General features: G+C 32.8%; 1 protein-coding gene across 12 annotated transcripts in view; it reads left to right on the top strand.

The window, feature by feature from the left end:
• The window catches only part of LOC116768988 (collagen alpha chain CG42342), a 183,026-nt gene that overhangs the window by 44,433 nt on the left and 114,474 nt on the right, over positions 1 to 24,119 (top strand). For 7 of the 12 annotated variants that reach the window (XM_061529400.1, XM_061529402.1, XM_061529401.1 and 4 more), the window contains exon 1: positions 17,779 to 18,377. The exons of 3 other annotated variants lie outside the window; for them this stretch is intronic. In XM_061529400.1, coding sequence (XP_061385384.1) covers positions 18,011 to 18,377 — 367 coding nt within the window. In that variant the 5' untranslated portion in view covers positions 17,779 to 18,010. Of the gene's footprint in view, positions 1 to 17,777; positions 18,378 to 24,119 lie in introns of those variants that run through there. 2 more of the 12 variants (XM_061529409.1, XM_061529403.1) reach the window with 2 other exon arrangements.

Below are 24,119 nucleotides of genomic sequence, written 5' to 3'. Positions count from 1 at the left end.
ATTAATTCTATATAAATAGAACCGACACATCACTTAATGTAGCCAAAGTATAATATAATATGTTGTCAGCCCTGGAGCATGGGATATACAAATGTGGAAGTGACAGTTTATTTCGTTAGTAACTTAACAACTGATTGAGGGTCGCCGTGAAATGTACAGGAAGAGATCTTGTTAACTACCGCCATCATAGCCGTTATGTTGTCACTGTTTTAGTTAATGAATATCACACTATTCACAAATGATCAGTAATTTGAAACATTTTATAAGTATTTACAGGCGTTTCACAAGTTGTTAAACAACAAGTTTTTTGGTTCCCCGTGAATCTGTTAATTGAGTTTGTTAATAAATACTGAATGATTTTATGAATAAATAAAATCATCAAAATGATACGATAGGAACATTTGAATAACTCGTTTGGTGTACTCGAATGTTCCCGTACACTGGGAACAGAGAGGTTTGGTTTATGTGTCTGGTTGATTGACAAGCCGTCAATAATACAAGCGTTATTAAATGTACAAAAATATCATCAGACCTCTCGGGGTCGGAAAGACACAGCATTTGCATAAATTTGCGTTAAGTAAATGGGGTCCCCTGACAAGTTTAATCTCGTCTTTACAATTTATTGCCTCCAACTGCAACCTCTAGCTTCGCAGTGGCTGAATAAACATTTTGGTCTTAGTTCAAGCTTTTAAGTCCTCAGGATAGAGCCAAATGAATAGCTACGTTCTGATATTTCCATAATTGTTACTGCGTTTACTCCATAACGCAGAGTTATAGTTAGCATACCTACTTAATGGTGACATTACAAACCGTACACTTTCGGAAAATCTGTGAAGTTTCTTATAAGGAGCGTAAAAATGTTGAAGATATTCCGGAAGCTGTTTAATTTAATAATCCATGGATGAATTGCTTCTTATATTTTACTATGAGCATATAAAAGAGCTACAATTGTAAGCAGTATTTTCAACTCGTTAATTTTATATGTCGGTGCGTGAACCTCTCTATACTCTCTGTATGTGTGATCGCACCAACAAGTTTTATTTTAGACGAATTTGGTATGATTTACGTTTCCCTAACTTTACCTTCCTAGCGGAGTTTATTATATTATCGGGCAGACAACAACTTTTTCCTCTAATCATGCTTCTCGCGTCAAATATTTTCTCAAGAAATTTAAATTTTAACATGCAAATATGTAAAAGAAATACAAAAATATTTAAATGTGCCTCCCGTTTCCTTGATTTTTTAATTTTAAGCTCTATTTGTCAAAACTTGATTAGTGAGTTCGTCTTATTTTAGGTTACTTTAGATATTTCTTTCAATTATCAAAGAATTAAAAGTAAGGTTATGTTAATACTTCCTAGTTATGATGTTAAATAAATGATATGAATATTGTAATTAATAATTTGCATGATTGTCGAACAGTTATTTGCTAAGAGTATTTTATTTCACTCGCTACAGTAATGACACTCATCCACTTTATGTGTGTACAGAAAGTTTCTCAATTCAACTTTAGAGCTCTTTAACGATCACCTTTATCTCGAGCTGTACGTAACTGCTTGTGATGAATTTATAGCCTTATGAGATTAAAGCCTTTCTCATGTTACAGCAAAATGTCTCTCCGATTTAACATTTCAAACTGCTCGATAAGGCTTCATTTATTTCGTTTGAAAAATCGTCCAACAGGAATTGTTTCCAACTTTATTCTTTGTGATAACTTAACAACTTTGTTTGGCTGTGTCTTGATAGAGTCGGTATTAATCTACTTATATGCGTGGGGAGCGGTATGCATGTGTTCCGCATAAGTCGCAGGTCGTCAATTCCTCATTACATTATCGTTGTATCTTTTGTTCTCTTCCAATATTCAATACATCACTGTAACCATTACACACTACTCCGTGTACCACTCGATGTGTTACATTAATCACATCGTTGTGGTAACTATTTCTATCAGACATGTCATTATCATTTTAAACTCTATTTGAATCTGGATAGAGTTTATATTGTATATTTTTCGGACGTGTTTGAAGATCAAAATGTAGTATTTAGTTGGATCTATTTGATTGATTGGCGTGGTGCGGGTCAGAGATCACTAGATACGACCCAATTCATTCTTACGCATTATTTTGATCGATTACCGTCTTATCTAGATCATTACGTAGCTCCATATATTAATTAGATGTTACGATTGTAATAAATTGTATTCCATAACATAAAGATAGGAGTTGTTCATTTTGTTATTAGCCTCAATTTTTAATCTGAAATTCATTTATTCATGTTGGAAAAACTTAAGGACGACAAAATTTTCTTAAGACATTGAAATATAACAAAAGTCTTCATAGCTGTTAAAGAACAGTTCTTTTCGATCGCAGACAATTCTTATAAAACGAAACCTTACTTTAGGAATTGAACTCGGTAAGTGCGTTAATACAATTTTGAGAGCTCCAAGATATTGGCATATCGCGTGCTCAGCCATTATGGTTTCTATAACTGGAGTGGTAGAGACCATAACTGAATATAAAATAAAATTGTTCTTAAGCGTCTAATTTGCAAATGGAGTCGTGTCGTAGGCCTTGCAATTTGGCTTAAGCGAAACTCTTAGCATGCCGTTTACTGAAGTAATTGAATTTATTTGAAAAGTGTGCTTGCAATATCTTAATATAATTATTTTCGGATGTTTTATATTTCCATAACAATATTAGATAAATTGAAAATGAAACCATAATTCTCGTATTTCACTCTTATACAAAAATGCAGTTTAGGTGACTGAGTTAATGTGTTATTTTTGAGAACTTCTATCTCTTTTCGATGTTAAAATTTAAAAATGCACATAACTTAACCAGTGAAAGTAAATATTGTCATTCGCTAACACTGTGATTCAAAAATATAAAAATCAGAGTTGGCGAACTTTACCTAGGTGGCTCTAAACACTGAACTTGGCCAAAATGAATAAAAGTCAAGACTCGAATAACTTAACACATATAAAACTAAATGCCCGTTTCCAAGAAAACTAAAAGAGAGGAATCTGCTGATAAAGAGTGTCTGTCATGGACACTTGATATATCATTTAACGGAAGAGACTGTGTTGAAGAAACAAATATCTATATTGTTTGTATCATGTGCTAGTATATTATAATAGTAATGATTTATTACGAAGTGTATCCTGCTTTGTTAAGATTTAATGCATTGTTTCAAACTCCGAGCTCATTTCATTGAAAGTTAGAAGATAATGAATTGATCGTAACACTGATTCCTGATCGATCGAAAAATGAATAATATTTGAAAAAGAAAAGTGAACATTTCTTCTAGATTATTTATGGTTATCAATATAAAATGAAGCAAAATCTCAAAAGCTGGTAACAAATCGGCGTCGGTGGGCGGAGACGGCCGAGGCTCTGACCGTTTTCCACTTCGAGTGATAGATAGTGATGTGAGGCACTTTGGTGTTTATATAAGAAATATAACGTCCTGGCAATTACAATAAAAATCCCACTTGGAATCTAGATAATAAAGTGGACAATTAATAATGATTAATAAAAAAAAATATTAAAAATATTGCTATTTTTATAATGTTTTATTATATTCTATTTGCTTCTGTTCGTAGTCGGTTTAATCGAAGATCTTTTAGGGAAGTATAGTATCAGTAACAGTTATGTAGTTCGAAACACGTTCTCAGTGACAGCTTGTTGTACAATATTGTATTTGGCCTTTCATCAGAAAAGCCTTATTACTTTCCAGACTTTTCAGTTGGAGTATTAATTGTAAGAGTAGACAATAAACGTATAACATTCTTGAAATACATACCATGTACTAAATAATGTACGTCTGTAATAATAACTACATCGAAATTCCTCTTAACAACTACTCCAAGAAGAAAGAAAAGTTTAAGAAATCATATTTATAAATAATACGCGTTCTCGGTGTAGTGTTGTCGGCCGGTCGGGGGAGGTGACGTATTGACAACCCCTGATACTGGTTTCAGGAATCTTCTTATCTTTATTGGAAGGACGGAAAGTGGACAAAATAAATATTATAAGACCTTTCGAGAAAATATACGACGCTATTATACTGTGTCCATCGATTTAACTATTTATTACTCTAACTATATTTCAATATTTTCGTTTATTCCTCGACGTAACGTTCAGTGAGCAGACGATCGCTTATCGTATACTCGTGACTGCAGTATATCTGGTGGGTGCGGATGTGCTGGTAATTAGTACTGATCATTGTAACTGCTTTAATTGACAACGAGTTATCCTAAATTACGTCCGTCGGATTAGATCAGTACTTGCGGATACTGGCTAATTGCGTAGTGACATTCAACTAGGAATTATGACCGGGAACATGGTTGTGTTCAAACATACAAAAATAATTAAACGTATTAATGCCTTATCTAATATACACGTTAGTTCATAGCGAAAAAGTGTGCTTAAAGTACATTTCTAAAGCTAAACACTGTTATATAAAAAATAGATTTTTTTGTAATTATGTTTTGTAACTACGTAGCCCAGTAAAGTTACGTCTGTTCCTATAATTATAAATTATATTTAGTAGATAGCTTTGCAATTCATTTAAATATAACTTCTGTATAGACATATATTATTTTCAATAGAATGTAACAATATTAATAAATCCAATACAAATAATATAACACAGTCAGTTCATTAGATGCGTCCATCGGGAACTAAGCAATTACAAAAACGGATACAAGCAAGGAAATGAGGGAAAAGAAAAAATGAAATTACAAACAATAGGATGACGAAAAGTTTGCGGAATGTTCGTTCATTTTCAGTAAATCAAGCGATTCCCACAAGCTATCTGAGTTGGACCTCAGAGACCCTGTAGGGTTGTCAGACTCCGAGAACTGGCTAAAAACAATCATAACTAGCAGGAGAGTGGAGCAAATAATATTGATTACTATATAGCTTGACTAAAACACAGCCAACTAATATGACATTAATATTTTTCACAAAACATATTCTGTATTTAAAAGCAACCATAAAAACCAACATAAAAATAATTTACACAAACTACTTAACGCCAGTCTCGTAAACGACCGAAAGACCGTAAAAGCTCAATCCCGGAATACCGGAAGTGACATCCCTAACCGCATTAAATCCCCTCGTATCCCGTGTCCCGGGACACGACGATAATAAAAACCCCACACGCCTACTCCCATGATTAATGGTACATCTGACACCGCTTTTGCTTTATACACTGGCTTTTGCACGCTGCCATCTATGATCATCTTCGACCACTTTTTGTAATGTCGGTTAAACCCTATTCACAAGCTTCGAGAACAACTCAAAATCAAGCCAGTAATATAAATATAATTTTACCGAGGAGTATATTTCCTATTCATTTATTCATCAAATGTGTTCACATTTAAAGCTTCAGAAATGTTGAAACTAGTGGAACTGTAACCATATGAAGGATGAGCTCAGCTAAGCGACGCATCCAAAGTCTGAAGATGGATATCCAGCATTAGGAGACGGGCCAAGTCGACGGTCATCTGATCTATTCATCGCATTCACATTGAACTTATCTAGAATAGATCAATCATAGAGATAGATAACAAACATACATTAGATGTTCAGAGGCACGTCCCACAAAAATAAAAAGAACAATATTTTCATAGAACCTTCTCTCTGTGCAGTTAATAAAATAAATTAATTTCTTACAAACATATTGCAAATTCTTATTCATAATAAAATATCATTTTCGTAAATACTCCTCAATTACATAATTTACGTATAAACATGTAGCGTCTCTATTTATTAAAACAATAAAATCCCCAATATAATATAACTTTGAGCTCAAATATTTTCACCGAAACAAACAAAACGAAGCCCGGCCAAGGCGAGACCATAAGACGCCCATTGAATTTATCAATGGTGTGTGAAGGGCGCTTTGAAAATACCGATACACTTATGTTTTGAAATACTTTCTTGTTACGCCTCGAAGACCCGTAAACAAGCTTTATGACGTTATGAATAGGAAAACGGAATTGCTGAGAATTTGGGACCGGCTTTCGTAATATTTTTTACCAAAATTCGAATGTAATTTCAATGTATTTCTAAGTATTTATTTTTTTCAATCTGAACACTTATTACAACTCAGAAAAAGCGACAAATGGAATTTGTTATTTTGTATTGAAACTTTCTTATAAGAATAGATTTTAGTTTATTTTGTAAGATTCGTATTAAATATTGTAAGCTTAATAAAATAGGAATTTTTCTTTCGCTACAAACGAAACCTATACAGAAATGTACATTTAATACATATTATATAATCTGGTAAGGGGAATTCGTACAAAAGATGAAGACGTATGAAAGAGGCAGTCGCTAAAATCTCATATAACATAATCCATTGTACCGCTCGGGTTCAAAAGGTTCGCATTTTTATCGCCTTTCTTTCAAAAAGTCCTCACAGGAAATGATTTGTGAATTGAGAATATTTTCCTCATTTGTGATCAACGAACCGATCCAACGGTCGTGTAAAAGAATCTCATTAAAAATTGTATTGTTATATTATGTAAACATTCTGAAACAAAAGGCAAATAAACTATACAAATAACAGGAAAAGAAAATATACTGCTGGAAGTATTAAAAATTAATTCTATTGTGATCATTGAAACAAAGAAATATGTTATAATTTTATTTTATTGCGTTAATCTTATATATAAAAAAAAAACACAAATATCAGTTGAAGTCTCTACAGAATAGCGTTATTAGTAAAATCTATATTAATTATTTTTTGTCCTGTAACAAGGACCGTGAGACATCCTGCAAATGATAAGAGCCAGCATAATGAGCTTAATTCTGAAGAGTTCCTGAAAGGACGCTGAATACCGAGCGGGCGGTCATTTATTTAATGACTTCACTTTTACAGTTTCTTTTATGTTTTTACGTTCTGCTATTACTAGCATTATAAGGAAAACATTACTTGCTGTCCTAACAGTTACTCCATTACATAGCATTATAACATATTTTGAACTTTCTGTAAAAAAATATATTACGACTGAGATGTCAGTAGACTAACTACATATATTATTTATACTATACAATTTAATTCCATTCATGAATCTCCGAAGGTCACATCTCCTGACACACCGTAATATCTTTATCGTAAATTCCAAACCTAATTCATCGTGAAATGTCCAAACTCCTCTCGCTGCCAAATTCCTCACAATCCTAACGAAACTGCGTACCGCATCTCATGCGCACAAATTACGTACAATTACTGCTTAACTACGCTAGACCAATGAGGGATGACCCTCTCCTCCCCTCCACTTCTATACAAATTAGAGAGAAGCAAAGGAGACTACAATAGTAAGGGAGCTCTTAGTAGCTTGGTCACTTTCAGACCCCATCTCCTAGTTTATTGTGACTTTAGACAGTGACATAGTGCTAAGTAAATTAAAGTGAACTTTACTCGATATAGCTAAGGTTGCAATTTGTACGAGAGGGTTAATACTGGGGCTCGATGGAAAGCAATACAAATTGATCCCATCAGCATTGTCGGATCCCGGGATCCGGTGTTTAAGGAACGATCCCGGGAGATAGTGTCAGAAATTATATTACTGGCAGAAACACCACGGAGATATATTGAATACATACAACGACTAGGAAAATTAACGCAAATAAGCTAAATGCAGAAGTAGCAAGACAAATATATCTATACGAAAGACAAAATTTAAAAGCAAATAAAAATAAATGAGATACCAATTTATTTGTGTAGCAATAAATTTAAACGTTGGCAATAGCATTTACAAAATTCTAATATAGCGGAGTAACAAATCAAAAAGCTATTGTAACACCGGCAGTAAAACGGTTATCAGCGAAGTGCGACGGAGTAAGAGCCGGCGGCGGATCGCGTCGGTGTAACACACGGCCGCGATCACACTACTGACTGCGTGCCAAGTAACATAGGCTGCGGTAGTTCAATGGCAAGGATGACAGACACAGTTCGGATAAAATACAATGAAGTAACAAATTATAGAAATAGATACATACAAACACACTGAAAAGTGAAAAGGGAAGTGTTTAAAAAATGTGGAACAATATCCATATCCCCTTAATTTTATTAATCATTGAAAAAATAAAAATCTGTATATTTTAATTGTAACAAAAAATAAATAGAGAGAAATGTCATACATATAGTATATAAACTTTGTAAAAAATAAATTACCGATGTACATCCCTGGCTGTACAGGATGGCTAGACTGCGCTAAGCTTCGGCTTGATTTGGCACACACTCAGATTGCTCAATTGTACCTCCGAATATCGCGCTTTTACATTTCGCAGAACATTTAAACATTTTCTATTTTTATTTGGAAGCTTTTTCTTTTATTATTAAAACTAAAATAAAGCATGGTATTAATCCAGGTTTACAGCCTGGATTTAGAAATTCGTTCACATAAATATAGAAAATGTATAATACATTTACTCCGATAACTTATAAAAGTTTGGAATAAATTTAGAAGACAATTAATTGACGTTAAATTCGTAATAAAACGACTTTTCAAATAGTTTCAATGAATATGTAAAAACGTGTCCCCATTTGAGTCCATTAAAAGTTGGATCTGAACTTACTTTGATTTGGCTCTCGCTCTCTCTGTCTCTGATTACACGAATGTGCCGCCAACTTACTTCATTTACTTTTCTATGTGTCTAAAAGGTAACTTTAAATTGAAATTCAAAACACATTTCTCAAAGAGACATTTGTCAGCTTTTTTTATTAAAACTTCTATCACTGCTTCTATTTTGCTAACTTTTTTGCGACAGTTACATTATTTTTAATAAATCGCTCCATTTAGTATTTAATTTTCCTATGATATTTGTCTAGAGTCTTATTATGTTTTACTTTATAAGTTACTCATGTAATATTTTAAAATGAATTGAATGAATTCCCGTATTACCTAATTTAGTATATTTACCCAAAACGAAGAGAAAAAATGTTTTGTTAAATTTACCGTCCCTGTTAAATATTCAACACATTGTAGAAATCAAATGGCTGTTTACTTTTAGACGACCCATTTATAAGAACCGAACACATCTACACGACAAATTGTCGTTAACTAACAAGTAACTTATCACTGATCTGTCAATCGTAAATATATTTATGATCTTGTAGATAATACCCGCATTCAACTATCGACAATCCGTCGGAAGTGTTCCTCAACAAACTTATCGCTACCCACGCGTTCATTACCGCATCGAGACCGAGAGACACGTCTGTTACTCGCACAATCGCACCTATGTACTTTATTCAAGAATTATTATTGTACTTTTTTTGTTATAAAGCCAATCGATCGATTGTTGTATTTCGACTAGATCTCATCTGACAACGCGCACAGAATTGATAGAGAATAGAATACAATAGAATTAAGTTGTGTAAAATCAAAAACCGGCAAAGTCAGTTCGTGGAATAAATAATGAATGGCATCTGATAGAGACGTATGGCTCTCGGCTACCATTGTATGGAGTCGAGGAAGAGCCCGCACAACTCATGACAAATATTATAATCGTTTGAATATAAAGGAACGTAGTTGATTCCAATCTTTGTTTTGACATTGTTCAAATCGCTGGGAATGACTTATTTCCTCTCTTACACTGGGCGCATGCTTTATGTTGTTGATAATTTTATTACGTTAAAAGTTTTGTTTAAGTGTCATACATCGTTCTTTTATTTCTTTATCTTTTTATATCTTTTGTTTCTTGAGAATGTATACTAGACCACTCCGTTTTTTTATATTTACAGCCGTCCAACAACTGAAGCTACTTGATTTTCTGAGTGAAAACCGTTCCGTGCGCTATCATTTTTGGTCATCTTTGATTGATCGCCAATTGATGCTTTGCGGTCTGCTTAAATAAATCTTAGAAGGAATGCTCTTATGGGTACGATAAATACTTTACTGTTTTTTCTTTTGATGATTTTTATTCTTTAAACATGCGTTTCATTAATATCAATTAATAATTGTATTATCCCTTCAACTTTAAAGGGTCGCATTCCAACTAAAAATGTAAACGTAATATATTCTAAGACAAACGTCTCAATTTCCGAGGGTGCATTGTGTACATTGGATGTTTGATGAAGGGTTCCAGAGTAAACTTCATCAAGTTTTGTATCAGAAATGTTTGGATTGTCTTAAATTTTCCGGAAGTCACTTTCCTTGACTACTAAGAATAGAAAAGACTTCACGAATCAAACAAATGTAAGTGACGAAATCTCTAAATATTTTAACGTTTTGTTATATTTAAATATATTACTACTGTAGGTCCGCTATATGTTTGTCTTTTGTTCAAGTTGTCACTGTAGTATATATTAATCAACTACAATTTTAAGCCACATCAAAAAGCAGAACACTGTTTTACCCATAGTAGTTTCTTGTTTGAAGTCTTATTATTGTTCATTTCTAACAATCTACTATTTATCTCAATTAATAAGATAGAGTGCTTGGACCGCATCCCGCATGGACACGGCTGTGATCCTCATATTGATACAGTCGCTTGTTTTAACAGCAGATGCTATTAAGATGTTCTCGACACAACTTCACCCTAACACATTTGTCAATGTGTTGATGACTTTAATTTACTATGGGATGTGAGACCTTCGCCTTTAGAATTTATGGCATTTATATATAGCAGCCTTAATAGCCACGGAAAGCAGTATTGTTAAGTTTACTTACTTATGTCACAATGAAATGTGCTCCCATATAAGGTTATTTTAGTGTCACGGAAGACAGACACGAAGATTATGAAATAAGTGAGAGGATTCTTCTTCATGTTCCCTTCAGAGCAGGACTGTAGGTTAATTAAAAAATATACGCTATTACGATTTTTTAATCAACCAAATAAATTAACAAAGTTATTTTATGTATTGTAATATATCAGAATATTTGTAAGGTTTTCGACTACCTGTCCAGTTGACACTTGCAATGTAAATATATTAGTAGAAAGCGTAATATTAAAATAATGGACAGCTTCCAAGTTGGGATGAAAACCGTTCTTAATATAATGTTATTTTATTGAAATATTTTTATCCAGAACAAAACTCCTCATTTTCAATTCCAACTACTTTAAATGATAATTGTTAGTGCAGTCTGTATTTGCCGTATTGTTTCTTTCTTCTAATTGAACCAGACACTGAACATGCGCACACCAAACAGAACTTTAGAAACAAATTTGGAAGCCACAAAAATAAAGTTTTATTTTGGAAGTGACGTATAAGGAATCATAAGGGAATGCTAACTAATACTACACAAGTGATAGACACTCGTGCATGAATTATATAAACATAGATAAATGCGTTTTGAGATACGTCAATAATTGAAATGTAAATTAAAAACCTTTTAATTTTCTAAAATTGGACCAAAAAGCATTTCCATTAAAGCAATGAACTTTTAAAGCTGTCTAAATAGATCAAAGGAATCGACGAAATGGATCAAATTTATGAAGGCACATGCAATAAATAGAAACGTACGGAGGCTTAATGACTTGAAGCCGAGCCTCTAATTATAATCCATCAATGTGAGAACGTTGACTGAAATATATTGAGATCAATGAAATTTATATTTGGTAGTATTTGTTTGGAATACAGCGAATAAAGGAAGATATGAAAAATACACATCGAATATTATAAAGTATAGATACTAGAGGGGAGTTGTATCTCTGCACAGACCAGTGGCCGCGGACAAAATGCTTTTCATAATAGGGAAGGATCCGCAGACGAGCCTCGCTTCATCTTCTTTGAATGATTCATTGTATTCAGGGGTATATAATTGATTTACAAATAAACTGAAAGGTCACGTCGCTCATTACGATGTTGATAGATTCGTTTAAGATAAAACATTTAGTAAATAACCGGTTAATTGGTAACGGAACCGAAAATTTAATAAAAAAATAAATATTAGTTGTTTCATAGTATCATCTTATATAACAACGAGACGGTCTCATAAAAACACATAAAAGATGGCAGTCTGTTTCGCCCACGCTGACGATGTAACTGTGAAATGTACACGGAGTGTTAAACGCGCTTTAACCAGTTCAGCTTTGGATAATTAAAATCAATATATTGTATTCTGTGAGCGGAGACTGGGGTTGTTATTATGAAAGTTTTACATCAGTAATTATCTTAAATCACTATAGCAAAATGGGCGCCACTAAAATATTATACCCTGAAATATTTCCCACTCACTATAATAATTTGTCACAGCGTTGTTAAAATCAGTTAGTAAGACTGTTAACGAAACGGCTCCAGCGCATTGTTGACTCGTTATGGACTGCTATGGCTGTTATAACGACGTCGCTACGGCTATTGACCAAGCCTTTATTACTATTTGTGTCAACTATACTATTGAATTACAATGTAGTAATTGATTTTGGAATTGCTTTCAATTTGCGGAAGCTTCGAAATGTAGATTTTATAACTGAAATTCTATAGCGATTCACTTCGAATTGCTGCTGAGCGTTTACCGTATAGTATTATAAGATTTGTTTGAGTAGCTAGTTCATGAACAGTAATTAACTAAGTCGTTGTACGGTGTTATATATGTATTAAATTATAAATTAATTTTAAGACAAAATATAAGGGAGAACGGTCCTGACGAAAGTCGCTTCATGCGAACTTAGCGAACAGACTTCGATGAAGTTGTATAGAGTTATAAAGTTGTTCCAATACATAAGATAATTATATCGGGTTATTATAAACACACGAATTGTAGAACGTTTCATACTTAGAAAAACTCCAAAGTTAATTTAAAATATCTCCTATGGATTTTCTCGTCATTAAGATATCTGTAACAACCTAACCGTCTATCGCCCCGTCGCCTCGTCGTGGTGGACGCGAGTACTGAAATATGTTGAAATGAATTCACTCGTTTTACTTCAAGAAACATAACATAATAAATTCAATTTTATATTAAAGTCATCTCGCTCGTATAACATCTTAGGTCTGAAATTTTCAACAAGAACCATTTCGATATATTAACATCATCTTTAATCATCCATTTAATTTATTCATATATATTTAAATTAAGAACTTGGATTATTCTAGTGAAAACGAGAATACACAGATATAAAAAAAAAAAAATAATAATCTTACTGCACCAGTTACAATTATTAATATTAAATTATATCGGACTCGACATCGTTAAAATACATTATTTTACAATTCTTATTTACAACCTGAAATAGTTAACACGTTTACAATATTAAAAGCGGTTTATATCTAATAAAGCAATTTAGAAACAAAAGCTAAGCCGCCCTAACTACAAAACAATCTCACGAACTTGACATTAAAGAGGTGTCGGGCCTCGTAAAGTGTAATAAAAATAAAATAATAATACGTAATTCTATAGCAATTAGATGGACTGATATATAAATAACGTTTCTTGTCATACTTTATAATTATATAGTGTCGTTAAGGTGCTTGTGAAACACGTTACGTACTTCAACTTTACCTACGCTTTATAATGACTTGAGAATATTTTTGTCCACATTTATTGATACCAATGTTGAGATCCCTTGATTCATTAATTTGCAATGAAGGACAACTATTATAAAACAAAATAGAATTCTATAGTGTAATGTTTGGACTGAACAGTGATTAGCCTCAATTATCATTCAATTATTACATTGTATCTGAAGTCAAGGGGTAACTATTACAATACATCAAAGCACAAGTGTTATAGTTGGAGCGAGTTGCCTAAACTTCGCACCCGGCTCCATGAGGGCAGCTGTTTACATTTGGTTGTGTTGATTTATTGTACTTATAATAATATGATCACTCATGGTCAGATTAGCTCTACAACTATCTATACATAACTATATATATATACATATTTAATATACAAAAGTTACATCTATAGACTTAATAAAATTACGAGTACAGATTGAAGGCAATTTATTGAAAATATTTATTTTGCAGCAACTGCGAAGTTGTTCTATTAAACAGTCAAAGGAGATAAGTGTGATTAGCAGCTAGGACACACGTATCTGACAGACAATTCGAGGCTCGACAATTTGTCTCTCGGGACCGCTTGGATTGGGACTTAAGTTTCTCTAATTGATGTCATTTCAGTTATGATTTGATAATCGACCTGTCGATCGTTGTGAGTGCTATAGTGTTGTATTTGAATGAGTTAATAGATTACTCTCTAACAAAATTTTTATAAAGACAAAACTATTGGCATTATTTCGTATCGTGTAAAATGTAACATTAATATAATGAGATATATTTATACAAAAAAATGGAACTTTATTCAAGTATCAAGACTTTTAAACACAACTTTAACGTTAGGGAATTATATTTGTGACATTTGCTTTTTATAGCTCTACTTAAAAAATCATGTTGTTTTAATATGTATATCAGATTGTTTTTGGTTGTCCGACTTGTCTTACTGTTTAATAATGCTTAATGCTAATTTATGTCTTTGAACAGAGGTCAGGTATAATTTGCCTACAGAAAAATATACATGTACAATATATATATATACATGTATATACTATATGAATGAGATAAATCCAATATACATAGTCATGACGATATAGCCCTGTGTCAGTTTGTACAGCAGAGAGTCACAGAGCCTTAAACAGATCTATACTGACCGGTAGTAACATTGTACTCAAAACTAAATATTATATAGAATGAACGAATGATTCTTGTGATATATTTTAGTTCGTGTTCTGTTTTGAATCCGTACAATGTAACGTCATTAACAATATTTTTTTTTATATATACATATTTATTAAGTTCTAAACTCAAAAACAATATAATTTTATTAGTTTCATGTAAAACGTATAGTGTCTTAGTATACTCTGTTTGTTTGGATCTTGAGTTTCGTATATTTACTCTTCAATATCACTTTAACAACCCGTCAAGTGGGGATTTATAAAACGCTCGGTGACTCCGTTTTCCCCAAACTATGACTGTAAACAAGGTCTCGGTATCGGTGAAGATAACTTGAGACCAACGTAGACTTATAATGTTCCTTCGTTTTTATGTTTTTTAGTGTTATTGCCTCTATTTTTTTTTATTTCAATTTCGATGGCCCATTTATAACATTTAGACAATTTAATAACAAAACGTTAATGTCATTCGTAATAATCAAATCATTAGCTTTAAGATATTTTTCAGCGTCCAAATAATGTTCAAGAATTACTAAACAATTTGATGTATTACAGTCCAAGATTATAGAAAATTAACTAAAGTAAACCCTGACAGGCTAATGTCGACGTTGAGGAACACCTGAGGGGTTTTGTATGAAACTGTTTGTAGTGAAAACTTGAATTTGTTGCGTTCAAATTATACTTCAGTCATCGACTGTTATGTTAATGTTCTTTATGACGAAAGAACTTTTGAAAGAAGGATTAAAGTTGTTTAGATCAGCAAAAACTTTTTCCGAAAAATAAATGTACAAAATAGTAGCATTCGTCACATTCTTGACGTGAAATTCAAAGAATAAAAATTGGCGGCCTGATGGAGATCTCAGATGAAAAGAGATCAATCAATGTTTTGTCAATAAAAAACAGGTTATATCGTAACGTTATTAGAATCAGAGCCTTTTTATACTTGCATACAAAAGTCGTACAGAATATTTCTCCCGCTGCATGTGCTATTATAAAATATTTGAATCAAAGTACATCCGAGGAAATAGCACTTGGAGTGAGTTCCGAGTCCTGACTTCTGAATTTATATTACCACTATAATACGATTTATTTCCAAATAAAAACTTATTCAGTGACTTTTATTATCTGACTGCATTTTATTTCCTCTGTGCTTTATTCTAGTTTTGTTTATAAATGTCTTAAATGAGAATTGTATTAGACCTATTGAGTTTAAAAAGAAAGGATTTGTCAGTTATTATTTCTATTTAAATGTGGTGTTCTGTGAGATTCACTTAATCTTCGATTATTGATAAAATGTGAAGGATTTATAGTTATAAGTCTTATAGAAGCAATTAATGAACGCAGCATCAGTGCTGTAACACGACTCCAGATACGAACATTTAGATGCTGATAAGGAATTATTTTTGGACGCCATCTTCATGTAATGGAGTCTGTTCAGATAACACCACTCATTAACGTGTACCCTTTATTTTTCCGATTCAAACTTTTTTACGACTTTATTATATAATAAGCCTTCACATAAATATTTCCACATAATCGAAATATGTTCGTCCAATGAACCTATTTTGATTATGTTAATTTTATTATTGTTAATAATTGTGAATTCTCTTTAAAAAATGCGCAAGTCCTCAAAATGAGAGGTGAACAGTCGCTTGTGTTTGTAAAAGAACAGAAATATATATCAAACGAGAACCGAAACAGACATACATTTTTTTCTTTAATCATAATGAATAATCCAAGTGGTGCTAGTTTTTTGTAGCGAGCGCTGGCCGTCACTTCGTTTTTAATGACTCTATTAAAGAGATTAATAGGTTATATCATTAGAAGCTTTTTTCTTACAAATTCAATTAATTCAGATACGCATCTTTGGTTTGGGTTATGTTTAATTTGTTTAAGAAACTTGATATTTTAATTAAATAAATTATCATGTGACATAAGTTATTATAAGACGTGTAACCGTGGGAATTTTTTTTTTCTTTTACAATATTAGGTTATTAAATTTGAAGGAGTCGTAATACTTTAAGCATTATAAATATATGAATGTGCTCTCTGATTACCTCGGGGTTTTCAAACTCTTCTATTAATTTAACGAAAAGTATTGAACTATAATATTTATATATTAGTCGGCCTATCGCGCCTCATTGTTTACTCCGCCTGAAAAAACCTTTATTCTTTTCGTTTCGTATATGGAACATATTACAGAGTATTGTCTAAGCAATCACTATCGCAGCATCCCTTTTTCCGTGCGATTTCTCTCGCAATTTTCTGCTTCTGTGTTCTATAATATTGTACCACGTTATATTTCTACAACGATGTAGAAAATGTTGTACGGAGTATTGTGTTTTATAATATGTGCGTATTATTATAACGGTACAGTAGTTATTAGCTTTTACAAAAAACTGTTCAATATAATATACGGTGACAGTGTATGTAATTGAATCGAATTTATTATTTAGTTATTTTGGTCGAACATATTTCCACATTCATATTTCAAACCACATTTGTGGCGCTGGTAAAGAGTGATTTATTTTTATGAGTTTAAATACGCACGATACGATATGATAATATTATATTTATAAATATGTAATAATGTTATGACGAAATTAATTTAATTTCGTCTTTTTACAATAATAAATCCTTTATATTATTCTTAAAAGTCAACCGAGACCCGGGAAACAAAATATATATTGAAAGTTACAGTGAGGATGATATCAGAATAAAAAATATATATATTTATAAGAATAAAGTTGGTAAAAGAAACAATTCATTTGAAAAATTAAAAAAACCCTTAACAATAAAACAAATAACTACGGGCCAAGAATAACATTAGAATTAGAATAACATTGGGCTTAAAATACCAAAACTGTCACTTAGTTTTTCCGGATCTGCGTTTTTTATAAAATATATAGATTTAAACCAATCTGTTTTAGCTTTAGATAATTTCTATTTTAAAACTAAACAACGTAATGTACCGTTTTTTTATTTAACATAAATATTGGGAACACAAATGATATTTTTAAAACAAACGTTTTAATCCGCATTCGTAATAAAAATATAAAGAATCCTAAATTTATAGCAGATAATCCTAAAGCTCGGTTAATACGATGGTTCGTTGTCACCGACTCCAGTTCCCTGTAGAGTGTAGACACTCGCCAGTGTCAGTGTCGTGCCGCCGGCCGTCGAGGTAGGACGTGTGTACTGGCTGCGAGCTGAAAGGAGCACACGAAACACGATCGCTGTATGAAAATAAAAAATACTATCTTCCTCGTGTGTCGCATGCGGTAGATGGTTGGATGCTTAATAAGATTTAGGCTTATTCGAAACATTCCTTTAAAAGTTGCTGTGAATCATGACATAGAACCTGAACCCATGAACCAGTCGCCATGATATTTAAAATGGGGGGGAAGCCTCCGGGCAAGAGTCCTCCGGAGAAGGAAAAGGAAAAAGAGACTAAGAAAAAATGGGAGAAATGCGAGCGCTGCCCAGCGGACCCTTGGACTTACTGTGTCGTGTTATGGTGTGCGTGTGCGATGAGCCTCATATCTAGTGGGTACAGTCTATACAAGCAGCAGGGTCTACAGGGGAGGCTGTCCTTGTTGGAGGAGCAGCATCTAGCTTTACGTAGTGCGGTCCTGGAGCCGCAGCAGCCTCTAGTGGAACGTCTGAGGAGGGATCTTCACACGAGACCGTTGAGCTCCTGGAGAGCCAGGAGGAGTATTAGAGACTACGGCACCTGCGTTTGTCCACCAGGTCAGTCTATACAACATAAAAAAAAATATCTTCGATACGAAAATATAGACGACATTAATATTTATCAATACATAACATAGAAAGTAATGATTGAAGGTTTTATTTAATTTATTCTGACATTATTAGTCGACACTCTATTTATTTTTTCGAATTTTTACTTAAAATAATATGTAATAATGAATTCTTTAATTTATGACGATCAGAATATTTTGTTATCCTGTTTGGGAAGTCTTTATATATATATTACTTTTATTTAACTTTGTTTGATAATGATAGCTCAGGTTTTTTTTTAATTTTTACAGATTATCGAATAAAACAAATTGTATCGAAATATTCCCACGGGTTAATTAATTTTATTGTTATATGTCCCAGTATATTGAGGATATATTTTTTATTTTATAGTTGGTAATTGGTCCTATTTGACTCACTTCAATTTACAAATACTCTGTTCAGTTCAGTTAGTCCGTGTCTGAACAAATTGTATCTATTCTCAAACACGCCGATATTTATCTCATTTCAATAGTTCAGTATATAACTATCAAAAACGATCAACTCTATCAATATTTGCTCAGCGGTGAAAGCGTCCATTACTAATGCTAAAAGCGTGGTTAGCGATCGAAGCTAAAACGATACTGTCAATATATTTGTTGTTAGGAACACATACTCTCCAGATCCATAAGCTTCAATATTTTAAATTCCTCATTGTATTAACTTATGCTGATTTACTTAATCTTTTTTCTTACGTTATTAAACAATATTATTGATTTATTTCTCTGAACCGATACCGTCATTATAAGACGGTCTCATAATGCAGTCAGACATGACTATTTGTGGAAAAAAAACACTTAAATATTCACGACATGTTATTGTTTCGGCCTGTCTGCTGAATACCGTTTCTGGCCATACGTCATTATTTATGGTATTAATGATAGGATTGCTGTGAAACACAATGATATCAATAAATTATTCTATTCATACACAACGACTTGTCATTATTTTGATAAATGCGCTCCGTGATCCAATGACAATGACGCTTGCCAATTTCACAAACGACTATCCAGAATAATTATGTATATATTATATTATATAAGTGCGGTATATATGATACTTTTTTACTTTGATTAAGATTTTATCATTTTAAGTAGTTCATATCATTACCGGATTCGAAAGAACCGAAAAAGCTATTAATTTTTTTCTTCTGCAATACCAAGTTAATCCGGGGTCGAAACGCGTCACCTAACCCCATAGTTATCGGAGACACCCGCAGGAGCCGATAGAAAAAATGATAAAACGATTCACGAACGAACGGGGGGGAGACGCTTTTATTCGAAGGTATGATAAGTCGTTAACAGCCGCCTTTTATTGAAGCTTACTTTAATGCCGACTTTATGAGACACTTCCTTGCTTACTTTCAAAGGGATACATTCCTAAACTACCACTTCAAATAAATAATATTGTTCATAATTGTACGAAACATCGAATGAAACGGTAGCGACAAACATCGGTTGATGGAATGAATAAACAAATAAGGTTGTTAAAAGTGTAATAATCTGATTGAGTTCACACATAACGTTTAAAGTAAACACGCCGCGGCCGCGTCACGCGCGCTTCTCATCAAAATAAACGTAGGTAATTTAGACTCGACAATACAATTGTGCACGGCGTTCGATGCTGTTTACTTGACGGTGCATTTTAATGATCCTCTTTTTATATATGAATATAATTCATACGCTTATTTTAAAATTCGTGGGAAACTGCAAACGTAAAAACGAAATAGGGGCAGTTCGGACGTGACAGAAACGACGCGTGTGTTTGATGCCTGGGGTGCAGGACATACATACGACAAGTTTTTATGTTACGCGAAACATTACATAGAAAATAATATAATATTTTACTATTACTACTACTACTACTATAATATTGAAGCCAGATTTGATAGTATACAGTCGAATCGTAAGGGAAACTTCTTTTTAGGTTCGGTGACAAGAAAAATTCAAGTCCCTAGATTAATACCATACAAGGGAACTAGAGGAAATGTTATATTTTACGCATCGCACATGATCAATCTAGATCAGCTAGATAATTGAGTGGAATATGGATTTGAAATCTGTCAACAAAAATGAATGTGGAATTAAATTCCAACAGGGAAATAAATTAGTTATCTAAATGACCCGGTGCTTGTGATCGTCGAAGTACTTTCGAGGGTAATATGTCAAAATAATCCCCTTCAAACTCTATTTGGAGCGTAAATTAGAAAAATGAATATAACGTAATCTGTTCGCCCTTTATAGGATGATGAGTCTGTGGGGCCTTGGAGTGGACTCGCCGATATAGAGATTTTGATTTGTTGAAAGGATTATATTGAAGTGAGATGAGTAATAGAATTAAAATGATTGTTGTTAGACCATAGCCGTTTAATGTATTGATTGGTATTATAAAAATTCATTTTTAAAGATGATTTATTATAAAAATAAAAGTATACACATTTGAATTATATCACTTCTGAGTATAATTCGGTATTATTTTAACGGTACTATTATTATTTTTAATCTCGACCTACTGAAACTATTACACTTTATTTTGCAATTACATGTTTATGACATAAAAACACTTTTTTTTTAACCTTCGCGTATGTTTTAGTCGTCACGTCAGAAATCACTTGCTCGTATCTTAGCAGTTTACAATTTACAGCAACCGAACAACAGTCCGAACAGGCGTTTTGTTATTATAAGGTAATCATACAAAATGTTTATCTAAAAAAAATAAAGATAATTTGATAGAACAAAACATAATGATGACGAAAAAAAATTAGGTGAAAACATTTTGAACTAAATATAAAGCAATCAACAAACTGCAAGGTATGGCCGGAAATACATTTGAAAATAGTTTTCGTTGATTGTATTTAGTATGCTCGTCGTGTCGGTCTATCAAGTTCAATTATTATTCGAGTCTGCTTCTAGTTTTGTGTACGTTATAACTGGCGAGCGGCCAGTGCGACTCCTCGCCTCTTCAGAAACACCGCTCTTTAACTAGTATGAGGAAATGCATATTATCGTAACAAATATAATTGATATATTACTATAACGTTCTGAAAATATGAATAAATACGAGATGTGAATGTCTTTCAGTTGGTTGGTTGATTCACATATCGTTTGCCCGTGGTTTCGGTTACTGTAAAGTAACCGAAACGTCGGGAGTATGTAGTTTTAACCAAAAATAAAGCAAGCGTAGTATATACGAAAAATAGTAGTTTCATTTAAATGAATAAAACTCGCGAAAGTCTTAGATCTCAAAAGTGTTACGAGGAATATTCAATTTATTCATAAACAAATTACCAATTTAATGTAATTAAATTTAAGTAATAAACTAAGCTTTTTTTAACTTACACAATTTATAAACAAAATAGTTTAAGATATCAATTCTGTGGAGCGTCCTGAGACGCACAAATTTTTAATGACAAAATAACTTCATATAAGTTCAGATACATAATATAAGACTTAAGACTTATTCAGATACATAGTATAAACAATGTTGCTTCTGGAAGCGTTTTATGATAATCGTAGAAAATAAAATGGTATTATCGCAGCGTCTTAGATATGATGTCAAAACGCTATAATATAAGCTCACACAATAAGTTGGTTTGCTTCATACTGAACATTATTGGAGCCATTGAACAAAGCGTTGGAAAACGGGGAGAAATAAATTAAGCACAAAGGATTACTTGTCGGCGCTGTTTAGGGCTGGACCGTTGTAGGTTTCTGACGTCCTTCGTGTACTAATTATTGAAGCGTGCTCTTTTCATTTGGAAACATAGAGGGATTTGGGGCAAGGAATCTCAAAATATAAAGTCTTATCATTATTATATTTCATCACGTAATACCCACTACGCATATTAAACATGAAAAAAATTAAATACAACTAATTTTATTTTAGCTGTGACTTAAAGTACAATGACCTCTTTCATATTTCATACAAGAAAGTAATACTGCGTTGGGCGTCGTGTGGTGTGCCATTCTTAAACTGCTTGTGACATCTTCGCGAGTAAAAATCGTTTTAAAAACACATCACAATGAGAGGATTAAATGTTTTGTTTAAATTCTATTCGCGGGTTAAATACAAATTCTTATATAATTTTTAATATCCCATTAGGTCCACAGCAATCCGCTAAGCTCCGACGCTATTGTTTAAAGTTAGCAAAGGAGAGATTACAGAGATCCAGTCATTAAGAACCCGGAGCCTGAGTTAATATATGTCCCTTTATATCAGTATGTAAAACAGATTATCTTCCGTTACGCATTTCATTTAATTAACGGTCTCCGCGTTATGTACACGCTAATACCAAATATAATACATTTGTTTTGTTCGAGAAATAGTTGCATAATATCAAATTAGATTTTGTAGTATATTTCTATAAATTTGCCTTTTTTTTTCTTTTTTGGACAACGAAAACATTGAAAAAAAAACTTTACAATGAAAAGGTATACAATTAAAATTTCAAAGGATAGTCCTAGTGACTTTGTCCACAACAGTATTAACACATGTCATAAGGGTGAGAACTGAGGTGTTATGTGTGTGTGTTGGTGTACACAAATTTATCTTAAAAATGGTTTCACCAGTTAGTATGTTTTTTTATAAATTGAACGTTCAGTCACTTAGTATAGTTGTAAGATATATTTGATAAAATGCTTGGAGCCTAAGAAGGTTTTTTAATGTAGTACGTATATGTTTTAATTACAATACCCATTCATTCATTTTATCATTAATGTTGATGTTGATGTTGATCAAACTTACAAAATTTCATTGTAATCAACGTCCAGTGAAGTTATCTCGTTGAGCTGATTTTCTCATTTGGGTTTATTTTAAGAGCGTTCTAAAGTTCAGCTGTAGTGAGTTGACTATAGCTCCATTGCGGTCTGACTTCACCGATGCAGTAATGTTCTCTCACAGAAAATGGATGTGGATTAGCTATTACAGGTGCATTTCGTGCGATGAGTGAGGCTAACAGAAGCCACTTTCAGTCCGATCCCATAATACCTTAACATATTTCTAGAATCATTAGAGCGATAATACATTTGGACCTGGACCAACACTTACCGGTGTCCATAAGTGATAGCACTCCGGTACAAAATACCTGGACAGTTTGTACCTCCTCCATTTGAAAAAAAATACTAAAAACCCTTGACTAGTTTAGAACGATCGTCCGGGAGAGCGTGTTGTTATTCCAGAGGAAGAAATACAGTCCCCCCTTGTGTTAACTGTTGTTTTATGCTTTATTATAAATTTGCTTAAAAATGTTTTTATTACAACTACTCGCACATAATAGTATTCTGTAATATTTACGAGAGCCGTTGACTTTATTGTATATTACATGAAGGGCTGTAGAGATATATTAACTATTAACGACCTCTAGTACTTAGAAGGTTATGACTATGTTAAACAGATCGATCGGATTTACCGCAAAGTATAACTAAAGTAGGCCACATTATAATATTTAGGCAGCCCCTAAGCAAGTATTTGCGAAGTAAAATTGTGTTTGCAGACGCTTATTTCAACTTCTATTAAGGGGCAAAACTACTTCTGTAAATACCCGGATGCTGAATCGGTAGGTTCCTACTGCGATCCGTATTTTTTATAAATCACAAATATCCAGAATATATTATTAAGAAATCAAATATAAATCCTATACATTATGAATTTTTAACATCGTTGTGGATTTCTCATCATTAATATTATATTAATAAC

Source organism: Danaus plexippus, chromosome 5 (genome assembly GCF_018135715.1).
Source record: "Danaus plexippus chromosome 5, MEX_DaPlex, whole genome shotgun sequence".
Classification (NCBI taxonomy): Eukaryota; Metazoa; Arthropoda; class Insecta; order Lepidoptera; family Nymphalidae; genus Danaus; species Danaus plexippus.
Note: the sequence above shows the minus strand (reverse complement) of the source record. Positions and strands in the feature narration are given on the sequence as shown.